This window comes from Cyanistes caeruleus, chromosome 6 (assembly GCF_971803275.1).
Source record: "Cyanistes caeruleus chromosome 6, bCyaCae1.hap1.1, whole genome shotgun sequence".
NCBI lineage: Eukaryota > Metazoa > Chordata > Aves > Passeriformes > Paridae > Cyanistes > Cyanistes caeruleus.
Genome location: NC_141706.1, coordinates 1,519,727 through 1,531,839, shown reverse-complemented (window position 1 = coordinate 1,531,839; position 12,113 = coordinate 1,519,727). Strand labels below are relative to the sequence as shown.

Below are 12,113 nucleotides of genomic sequence, written 5' to 3'. Positions count from 1 at the left end.
GCAGAGTATTTGTATTTTCTTGTGCTGATTTTATTACATTTTTACTATACTGCTGCTCTGCTAAATCACAGTGGGAAAGGTCACACTTTCAATTAAGCCAGCCCTTCTTCACTCAGAACAGCATTATTTTGAGTTGAAGAATATCCAGTGGTATTTCCAAGTCTTTAGGAGCTTCTGAGTACATGCTACCTGGTAATTAATACCACTCCATCAGCTGACAGAATGACCACAGCAGTACAACCCTCCAGCCCACCAGCTGAAGCAGCTTTAAAGCACTAGAAAAAAGTGCAAGAGTAAAGATCTGCCTCAAAATTCTTGTATTATTAAACAACACAAGCCTGTTCCATTAGGATTTAACACTGCACATCTTCCTTGCACCGAGGTATTAATTTGCTTTTACTGCTTCTATTGCAGGTTCCCATTTTTAAATGCTTTTAGAGAAGAGTGGTGTCTAATGAAAGCTGCATTCCTGAAAGTGGGCTGTGCAGCCAACTTAAAAGCTGTGACTGAACAGTAGCTCAGGGTTTAGCTCAATCTGCCATCTTTTCTCCTAACTGCAGTCTTGTGCATCACAGGAAACTCACCCAATCACTGCTATAAGCAAGCTAAGTAGGACTATTCATATCAGTAAAAATTTATTTTCTATTCTGCAAAGTCTTAATGTCACCAACTGTACAGCAGTGATCAAAGTCCTAAATTCCATCTTTAGATATCAACGAAGAAAAGCAAAAACAAGATTCAACACTCGATGTTAGAATATAAAACTAAGCTATATTCTAAATATTCTAAACAGCATGATTATTCACAGCCTCATTTTACTCCCACTGGTCAAATCCTCAGCAGACCAGCTGCCTTTCAAAGCCTGACAAGATTCTGGCAGCACTCCTTCCCAGCCATGCAGAACACAGGACGTTGGCATTTATAGCATAACTGTTTTAGTGAGAGATGAACTTTTCTATCTGTCAGGGAATTTCTATCCATTTTTATTAAAAATGACTCAAAAAAATGCAAGAGAATCTAAAAGCTAGGATTTTTTATGTACAATACCTTCTTCAGAGTTGAAAATCTTAAAGCTTTATCATGTGGGAATATTATTATACAGGCACAGGCGACTGCCACTGAGAGATTTTCCCCTACAAACCATTTACACAGCTCCTTTCTACTCATCCAGTGCTGTGTTACAGAGCTTCTACCCTCCTTGTAAGGCAGCCCTAATCTACAGGACAACAAATGAATACTCACTTGTTAATACTCTGTCACCACAGTGGAGGTTTTATAGCCTGAAGGCAAATGCTTGTGAAAATGTAATATAAGCAATGTAATATGACTTGGCAAATCTGAAACAAACTGAAGGGGTACCTTACATTCCTTCTATAAGATCTTGTTATTACTTCCACCACTTTAGTTAGCCAAATACTAACATAAATATTATAAACTGAACGGAATGCTGAGATGATACAAACCAATGTACCGGGTCAAACTGTATCATCTCCAGGAATAATCTGCAATTAAAAGCTCACTCCCCCATTCCGGTTCCAGTTTATAAAAGCAACAACAATCTTAACAAGCCACTTCTTAGAGTTTAATGACTGACTAGGATTCTGATCCAAGACATCCCATGGACAGCATCGTTAGGCCAGTCATTAAACTCTTCAAAATGCAGCCACTAGATTCTTATTGCTTAGTTAGTAAACCTGGATAGTGCCCAGGCCATGTCTTCTTCACAAGTCTCCACCACCCTATGGGAAGATATCTGTAGCCCTGTCCCTCTTACCGTGGTTTCTGACCTGCCAATATGAGCAAAACATCATAGGAAAAAACCACTATAAAGCTCTGTGCCCACCGACACTGATGAAAGAAGGGGTTGGAGGAGAACTTAAAATTAGGTACTGCTGTTATATTGTCTAATGGATTCCGCTTGTAATTGTTAACCATGTAGTATTCTGTAGGAAAAAAATAAGGGTCAACATATTTTTAGTATTTATTATCCAAGAACAAACATCACTTCTTCTGTATCTTCTAATTCTCTTTACCTCGACTACTCAAACCCTCAAACAATCCAACAAAAAACATTCTCATTTTTGTTAGAAAGTTCAAAGTCACTTTGAATTCCAGCACCTGTTCTCAGGGAAAAAAGGTTGAGTTTTAGTCACAAAACATTCAGGGAAAGAAAAAACACCAAAAAAAAAAATTAAAATCAACATACATCACAGTGGAAGCACAGCTTGGTTTGAAAGTCAGAGGAACAAACAAGGCAGAGCCAGTTACAATTACCTTGGGCTTCTTCCAGTAATCCTGAGGTAGGTATCATACAGGAATGCTGGGGCCTTATGGCTTACAGCAATCCAGTAATGATATAAAAGGTGATTGGAAGTTAGATTTACATTGGGCCGTCTGAAGGCCTGTTCGAGAGGATTCCTCTTGAAAGTGGAAATTACATGGTATTCTGAGAAAGAGAAGTTGCACAACAGCTTCGATAGGCACCATGGAAAATGTAATTCTTTTCAAAGTACATTCCAGGGTACATCAACAGCAGTGGCTTTGTTAAATAACCACTCCAACTCTGCCACAATGCACAACTAAAACACTTCTAAGCTTTCAACTGGAAATACTGTTGAACTGGTTCTTACTATAATGAAGAGGTGGTTTATGCCATCATCTTCAGATTCCTATTTTATTGTAGCTTCTCTCTTTCTGTTCTTGTTCCCTACCTTAGAAGCTGATGGTTTCAAACACTGACAGCAATTTTGCTTTATAAAGCATGTAAAGCTATTTAAATAGTCATCTACATTTCATGAAGAGGGTTATTCTGATCACTTGTGTGAAGAATTTTAAAACAGATTGAGGACTCTGCAGTCATCTGAAGCGATTCTAAATGACATTTTCAAGCAATTTATCCAAATTTAGGCATTAAGAAAAAAGCAGTTAGGGTGGGACTCCATGAGAATTTCTTGATAACACCTGTAAATTCAGTATGTAACAGGTACTGCAGGATCAGGGTCTTTAAACATTATGTGGAAATTCATCTCTCCTTTTAATCTTCTCTTATCACTTTATGCTACTGCTATAGACAGCACTTAAATACCTTGACTCAAACAAGTGAAGTCAGCAATTTTCCAAGTTTAGTTGAAGCAATAATATTCATATCCATGTAAACTGGGAAAAAGCAAGTAAAATAGATTTAAATACTGAGGTTAACAGAAAGAAAAAAAAATAATCTGAGCTTCAGGAGTCAATTTCTAAAAAAACCTGAAAATAAATGGTTTTATTATGCCAAACAGCTTATATTGTTCTTTGTAACATAAAGCATTACAAAGCTGTTGGCCTGGGGGTTACATCCTAGTCAGGATATCTTAGAGTTGTAAACAGGTAGTGATATTTCCTTAAAGGCTACTTTTCCCTGTACATGAGCTGTTGAAGTGTCATGCAATAATCTGAGCATTAAAAAAGCCACCTCAACCAACAATCAACTAAACACAAAGAGCTACACAAGGGCAAAACTGTTACCAGACCTCTCAATTATGCAGATGTAAAAAACATTTAATTGTGTTAAGTTTGTTCATATGTTTTTTCATATGTTTTTACTGATGTTGGCACTAGAGCCAGCATCACTACTGCTCCCCTGAGAGACACTTCTCTCCACACACTGCCTGCACTCTGTGGATCAGGTCATGGCAGCAGCAAACACAAAAATCACTTCTCCCATAGTTCAATCATAATGGAGTAAGAGTAACAAAAAAAAAAAACCCAGTAAGAACCAAACTAAATGGAGGTAATGCTGCAGGGGGAGCAGGGGGAGAGAATAAACAGTGGAAGCTAATGAGAAAGCACAATTACTGCAAAATTGAGAGGTATGGCTAAAACCAGTTTCAAAACTAAAAATGCATTACGGTTTACTGATTATAACCTGTTTGATTTATTTTTTTTTATTAAGGCTAATGAGAAAAAAGAAACATGGCATACCAACTTCGCTCCAGTGGAAAGGATTGGTGCCACCTGTTGTACAGTTATACACCATGACTTTTCTTGGTCTGGGGCAAAAGAAGATAAAAGAGCAAGTTAGAGGAAAAACAACCTTTTAAAAACAAACAGAAGAGATGCCCAAAGTCATCCTTTCCCTCAACAGCATCATTTATATAAAGCAAAAAGCATCAGTTTCATGGTCCAATCTTTGCTTTAACATATTTCAGTATTTTTCTCCTTCTCTAATTATCCTATTTCTTTTATTTCAGAGAAAGCATCTGCAGGTTGTATTGATTACAAACAAGACCCAGGAAGGAATTTTCAGACATAGCTTCATAATATCAGTGTGTGTTGTCCTCCTCTGGCACAAGCAAGTTACGCTTTGAGAGACAAACACTGTCAGAACCTGATTCCTTTGTCCTGGGGGAACAGCAGGACACTGATGAGGATTTCAATACAAGACTGGTTTACTAAATACACACTATCATTTCCAAATATTCAGTACTCTCTTTTGCCACCATTTATACCTGTTGATTGCAGAATACCAGGCTGCAGCCAGTGTAGTATTGACAACAACATCTATTGGGACGAGATCTGCTAATGCATCGTTGGAAGCTCTCATTGTTCGAAGAATTCCTTTTCCTGCCTTGAAGAACAAAACAAAGAGAGACAGAAGACCCAGCAGTAAAACATATGAAGCTTTTCTGCCTTCCAAAAGGAGGGGGGAAAATTAAGTATATTCGTTACTTACAGCAATGAAGATACCACTAGGTCCATTGAAGTTATCAATCCAGCCCTATTAGGAAGGGGAGAGGGAAAGGATTTGGTTAGACTATACTCAAGTCAGCAGCTTCAAGTGAAAATCTGAGTAGTTTCTACATCTGTAAGGGGTGGAGGAAAAGGAGACCAAAGAGGAGAAAGATTTCTAATTCCATGTCGCTAAATAAAGCTCTTCCACAGCAAACTCTGGTGATGTAACAAGTTCCTATGACTCAGACAAGAGCTCTATGTGTAGGACACCACAGTCCTTCAGAGAGAGCTGCTTATTTATTTCTTAGTGAATGAACTGCAATTGTCCATAAGAACATGTTTAAGTTCAAAGGATTCCAGTTTACAATAGATCAGCAACTCAGGTGTTTTTAATTTTTCAACCAAAACACGTTCTTGCTCAGCTCTGATGAGGGTATTTAGGCACTATATACTGTTATCAGTCATCCAGAATCAACCCAGACACGACTGCACAGTCCAAGAGATTTCCCTCTGTGAAGATTACTGGATGAAGAGGTTCCCAGTGTGTACTGCAAGATGGCCAGGTGACAAGTCAGGGACTTACAGGAAAAGGCTCCTTCCAGCTGGCACCGATGATGGACGGCCTTACGATGGCAATGTTCAGCTCTGCACCTTCCTGCTGCACCACGGATTCAGCCAAGGCTTTCGTGTACGTGTACGTATTGGGTCTTTTGCCTAACAGTTTAGGAGTAATATCATTCACTAGGTCATCATCCATCCACCTGAAGAAACAAAACAAGAAACAAGTGGAAATTACTGCGTGCTGCTTCGCTGGGGAGGTGGGGTGGGAAATGCTGAAGTTACCGTGACTATTTTTTTCTCATTTAAAGAAAAAGAAACTCACACCTAAATAAAAACGAGTTTCTCAGGAAACCAGAGGATTGCACATTCAGTGTCCATCAAAAGAAGCATTGGCTTTTTTTTCTTGCCCTGGTAATTCATTTATAACACACCAACTATAGAGCAAGCAGTACATTTAAAATAACCCAAATTGTGCCAATCAATTCTCAAAGATGGAGTGCACACACAGCAAATCAGTCTTTGGATCACAGGCTCACTGCATTATGATCTACAAAGTGATACCACTGCATTACCAGCATTCCCCCCACCTCTGAGCAATCACACACCACCCCTGAAGCAAGCTGGTCACAGTGTTTCTCCCTTTAAATTAGTTAAATCTTGCAATTTCGTCTTCCTTCCTAATTAGTATTAAAAATGTAATAATTTTCAGTCACAGCACACAAGTAAGAAAGATGTGCCTCTGCAACTATTGCTACTTTGGTGTCCTTCACTGCAAAACAGGACTTGAATTTCATCTGCCTTGGTCTCTTAGTCACAGAAATGGAATTTACTGGTTTTCACCACTCTCACGTTACCAAATGGACACACATGGGACTCCTTTCGTGATATGAACAAGGTGAGAAAAGGGGTAGTGAAGGCTGGAGATCACAATTTTATAACTTTACAAAAGCCTCCCCTCAGGAGTTCTAAAGTACACACAGCTGTGCCAGCCCACACCAAACAGTTTAAGTTACATTTGTCTCTTCACAGGTCAGATAGTCAAAAATATGACTGTTTTGCAATCTCTCATTTTCAAATGTGTTTCAACATGATAAAAAAAGGCTCGCTCAATGTGCATTCTGTGTGGCAGCTCATTTGGTTTTAATGTGAGCACTCTTCCACCTAAAATAACAAGTTAAAGTAGGTATTTTACTTCTTAATTAGTTTTTTTCAGTTTTGTACTTCTTTTCCAAGAGGTGATATTTTGTACAACAGGTAAGACAGAAGAGACTGATGTAGAGTTACATTACACTTACCCCACATCACCACCTGTTTCACAGTTAGACAGCTACTAAAACCTCAGGACAGTTAATATATACACAGAAAATAAAATACCAAATTAGTTGTTTTTCCTACCTGTAATACCCAAGACTTAAAGCTACAGAAAACAGATTTTTAATGGCTGGGCTCTCAGGATACTTAACAGAACCACTTCTCCAATAAGTAATATTATCTGAGCATCTCAGTCTCATCTTGCAATGGAATTTAGGTGGATGTAGTAGAGGCAGCTGTTGAAGGTAACTTAGTTTTATCCTTTCCTTCATAATTATCAGTTATCAGAATCTCCTGACTCAGGCAATCATACAGCTGCACTCTCAGCACAGAGGAGGCATCATGAGCTGACATGAGCACCCCTCTCCTTCAGTACCCCTCCACACCCAGCTCAGCTTGAAGGAACCACAAACTTTAACCCATCTCACTTTCAGCAAAGGGGAGTGTCAGCCACGCTGTCAGACCTATGGGACAGCATAAGACAACTCTATCTTTACAGCTCCTAGCTGGTTTTGGGTACTTCAACAGCAGGAAGAAAAAGGAGACAGGTTACCCAAGTAAATTCATAAAACATAGCACATACTCAAGGGAATCTATCAGTTTCTTGGGATCCACAGGAGGTGGGTACACGACTTCCTCAATCTGTTTCCGATTGCAATATGCATAGGCGGTGGAAACGTGCATGAACACCTCCAGATTCTTCATTCTCCGTGCCAAGGAGAGGAGCTGTTGTGTGGCAACCACATTTAACTGCACAGCATCTCTATTGATTAAACAGAAACATCATTAGTGGAAAGCAAGACAAAAATAAGCAAAAAGAAATTCATTCCTAAATGCCTCAGTGCTGGGTATATAAAGTGTTCCTGAATTCTCCACCCTATCCCAAAAAAGCAGCATGGAGGCTGCCCTAATTTTCTGCTTAGAATAATATACCACACTCCTAATCTAGAACAATGTGCAGGACAATTCTTCTTGTACCCTTTTCTTACCAGCACCCTTTGATCTCCCCAACCTAAATCCCAATCGTACGTTTTCCGTAAAACACGAAGGCAATAATCCAACACAACACCAAGCTTCCAGAAGATGCACCTCTGAACTTCCAAATTCAAGCTGAGTTAGGCCAACAACCTGGAAGGCTTTGTGGGCCACTAAGGTGGAGCCTGGCATCTTCTTGTAGGATGGCAAAAGGCTCCATAAGGGAGGGAAGGAAGGGGGGAGAACCACACCTGCACTCCAGCTTCAGCACTGCTCATTCCTGTGTTTCAGGACACCACAGCAGGGTATCTCCACAGCTCCCAGCAGATACCAGCTGGCTGACCAAGCCCTATGGTTATTTTATAGTTTAGATCTTCTCTCCAGCCTACAGACTTGCTGTGGGCACCAGGTTCCTTGGAAATGTTTTACTACCCAGTTTCAAGAGTACACCAAAGCAACACTTCATCAAAGCCTTTGCAATAAGTGTTACATTAGCAGCAACAACAAAATCCGTATCCCCAAACAATCACTAAGTTCCAGACTGCTTTATCTCACATTATTAGTGGGGGACAGGAAAGGGGAGCATTATCCCAAAGCAATTAACATCAATGCTAACTAATTAGTTTGCTACCTCTTTCAACAAGTCAAAGGGAGCTCATAATCCCAGCTGTGTGCACGACTTTTTCCACTTCTTGTTTTCATCTCTCTCCCTGTGCATCTACATCCCCACAGTTCTTCCAATGCAAACCTCCATTATTAATAAAGGACTTTTAAAAGGCGAGAAGAAAGGCTGAGCTGTACTTCATCTCCTTTTTTTCTTATCAGGTAAGAGAGCAAGCACCAAAACCTCCCCACACACAACTTTTCTCACAAAAATCTATCCTCTGAAAATACACATTCCCATTCTAACAAGGCAGGCCAAAGGAATAGCTTGTGCTGCCTTTTATACACCAGGAGAAAAACTAACATTACTAGGAGCACAGTACATGTAGCTACAGCTCATTTGTAGCCTTTCTACCCATATTTGCAATGTTGGGCAGACACCTGATTCAGCCCCTGCTTTTCAGCACCATTGGTTTGCCAGACCAGAATTTTTAAACTGATTTTTAGACTCACCTTAGTGTCTCATTGAATCTGACTGTAGCAGCACAGTGAAATATAATATTAATGCATTCTATAAGTTCTTCCTTGATTGGTTTACTAAGATCCAGTTCAGGCTGTGTAAGTTCACTCACAACTACTATTATTTTTTCTTTGAAGTCTGGTTGTTCTTCTCTCAACCTGTCAAAGAGCTGTCAAAAATAACAGGACTATGAACTCGGTGGAGGTAAGAGAAACATTTCACTTCAGTGAAGAAAATACCCACATCCTTTGTCTACACCTCCTAACTTCTCAAGATCATCAGGAAGCTAGAACAGTGCACTAGCAATATCATAAGAACAGTTTACAGACTTCTCATGAAGTAAACTTCATTTTTAATAGATAATATAAACTATATTTTTTTATATATAAACTATATTTTTTCCAACATAAGTTGTGGGAACAGTCTACCCACTTCCCAAGCTTGATAACAGCTATTCAAATTCTTATAAAAGTCATGCTGGATTTTAGGTTTAGAAATCTTACATTAAGATTTACACATTTCCAGTGATTTAAGAAATACTATCCTCAAATTATGTCAGTCTTGGAGAACTTCCAGATTACTAATTAAAATAAAAAAAAAAAAAAAAAATCAAGAAGTTGTTTCTCTGGCTGGTTTAAAGAAAAAAGGCGTAACACATTAGAACATCTGATTTAGTTTTATCCAATTGGTGTTCAACAATGCCCCCTGAAAAAAATCTCACCAAAATTATATTTCATCAAGAAATCTTCTCATAAATGACTGGGTTCTAACCAGGTGGCTTAAAACACAGATCAAAATTCTAGCCTCATCTTATTTACACTCATTAGCATGCAAGTTTTCCTGAGCCACACAGTTCTGTGGGAATAAAAGACCCTTGAAAGCTGCAGAAGAGCAGACCCTTCCTTCCTGTCCAGGGGCCAATACCTCACAACTGCTTCAACACCAGCCAATTGTATTAAAATCACAGCAGTACTTTCCTTTTCCCCCCAAGCATGCAGTTACACCAAATACAAACAGGCAAAATACATTTCCTTAAAGAATGATGTTAATTTTAAACTATAAATTAAGTCACCTAAACGTGCAGTTTCACACCATTTCAGGCAATGAATGTTTATATTTCTACCACAGAGACTGGTCTTTCTCCTAATTTCTTTATTTCTGTTGCTTCTCTCACACTGGCAAGAGCAAGAAGCCCCAGGGCTGTGTGAGCAGCAGCATTTTTTTTTTGAGAGAGATGTATTTTTTTCAGCCCAAGCATGAGCTAATGCAGCTCACTGTGGCCACCTGAAGTAGCAATGCTAATTCCACAGTGAGAACACAGGACACCTCCACTTTTCCAGGCCTCAGCTGGACTTGGCTAACATGAAGTTTCACTTTATAGGACAAAGCTGCCAAGACAGCATTTAAAGCCTCTGCAACTCTTCTGGGTACAGCAAACAGTTCTCACCTAAGGGCAGAAACTTTGTGTCATTTTAAAAAATAAACCTGATATGCTTTTGGTTGGAATGATGCCACCTTCCTCCAGGGAGCTGAAGCAACTGCCTGTTAACCATATTAATGTGTGATATTGCATTAGAACAGAAAAGCAGTACCATGGATGAGCTCTTAAAGAACCAGTTTTTATTTTTCCTATGTCCATCACACCTGCTATACCCTTTTCACATCCCTATCATGCACCACACACCTCTCACTAGCACTGACACCTGTACTGAGGAGGACAAATACCTGGACTGCATGCAATACATATGGCAAATCAGCAGAGGAATTAGATGTGTGGAGTCCAAAGAAAGTAGAAACCTCAACACTGTTTTGTTACTTGTAGCTCAGTTTATTTCACATTTATTTATTTATTACCTATTCACCCATCTGGATTTCAAACTCTCCAACGAGTCCATCTAAATTGTGAAGAATTACTGGCAGTGTCCTTGCAACTGGACAGCTTAAGACAACAGATCTTATTAAAATTTTCATAGACTTTTAGAAGTATCTTGATGACACTAAAGCCATTTAAATGATGGACTTTCATCATTTGATGAAGACAGAACAAACATCTGGCCCTATTCTACATCTCTGCAGAGATGAGCAACTCCATCCCTGCATGTTCCTGCCTCAAGCAGTAACTCTGCTTATCAGGGCTTCTGCTGTGAACCTGCTCCAGCAGTAAGTGCTCACCAAGCCTCAAATCACATCAGATTTTTATCTCAGTGGGAGCTGGTACAGACTATAAGCAGCCTTTGACTCAAATTTAAAAGCCTTTTACAACAGGTTTCCTAAAAGCCACACTGAGCCTTACAGCTTACCAAAGTTGAAGTCAGTCCACATCAGTGCTGCGTCTCTCTCTGCCCAAACTCCCTACTTTTCCTTGACTAATAGTGTATACAAAAAGTGGATTGAGAGGTTTTTCCTTTTTCATCTCAGAGCTTAGTGTGCAGATATTTTCCTTGTTTCAGGGTAGTGATAACTGAGGGTTTTATACAGAGAGAACTTGCAACTGAATTTTAAGATAGAACTCCACTGTAACTCATTCTGTTGTGTTTTATGACACTGCACAAGACTGCAGGAAGAAGCTTTTGAAAAAATGAGCTAGTTTTGACTGGTTACAGAAAATAATTAACTAGGGAACAGCCACCCTCATATCTGCTATAATCCCAGCTAGTCAGAGTCATAGAAATCCACTGCCTTACTTTAAACAACTTACCCCTATGTGCACTCATAGTTCCTTATTGATTCCCCTTCAGCACCTCCTAAAAACACATTTTGTACAGACTACACTGCATCTCAATGAAAAAATTAAACTGCTGACACCTGTGCTTCATAAGAGAAAGGCCTAGATAGAATAAACAACTCTGCTTTAGCAAAGTTCATGCTAGAAATCTCTCTTCATCCTTTTCATCCTTCCCACTGTGGACAGGATACTCTCTAAGGAGAAAGAGAGGGCAGAGAGATGGGTGATTCTACACTTAGTAAGAATGGCCAGACACCAGAATATCAAGGTAATGAGTTTTCAGGAGCAGAGTATTTGACCCAGCATGCACAGAGCATTGTTTAGAGAGCCACTTTGATAATTCCACAGCACAGACCTTCAGTGCCTTTCTAGCTGTCACAGGCTGACCAACAGAAATCTGTAACAATCTGCAAAGCCAAGCACTTCTGCTCCACTTACAAATATGAATTCCTGCTGACACATTCTTATTTACTGCTAGATCCAGTAGCACATTCCAGAAAAAAACAGAAGGCACAGGGTGAAAAAGGGACTTGCTTGAGATCTTAAAAAGTCTCAATCCATCTTACAACTCCCAGTCCTCTACCTCTTGTACCTGATTTTATATTCTCTTAACAAGCTCTAACACAGCTTTTTACTTCTCACTTCTGCATTACAGCTGAATATCCTACTCCTGAATTAAACACAGGATAATTTTCAACCACTGGC

General features: G+C 39.4%; 1 protein-coding gene across 7 annotated transcripts in view; it reads right to left on the bottom strand.

Annotated features, from left to right (window-relative positions):
• Positions 1-12,113, bottom strand: part of FAR1 (fatty acyl-CoA reductase 1) — a 33,886-nt gene that overhangs the window by 10,564 nt on the left and 11,209 nt on the right. For all 7 annotated transcript variants that reach the window (XM_086893789.1, XM_086893788.1, XM_086893790.1 and 4 more), the window contains 7 exons: positions 8,677-8,852; positions 7,169-7,348; positions 5,297-5,474; positions 4,715-4,759; positions 4,491-4,609; positions 3,964-4,031; positions 2,275-2,446 (listed from right to left, as the gene is read on the bottom strand). In XM_086893789.1, coding sequence (XP_086749915.1) covers positions 2,275-2,446; positions 3,964-4,031; positions 4,491-4,609; positions 4,715-4,759; positions 5,297-5,474; positions 7,169-7,348; positions 8,677-8,852 — 938 coding nt within the window. The remainder of the gene's footprint in view (positions 1-2,274; positions 2,447-3,963; positions 4,032-4,490; positions 4,610-4,714; positions 4,760-5,296; positions 5,475-7,168; positions 7,349-8,676; positions 8,853-12,113) is intronic.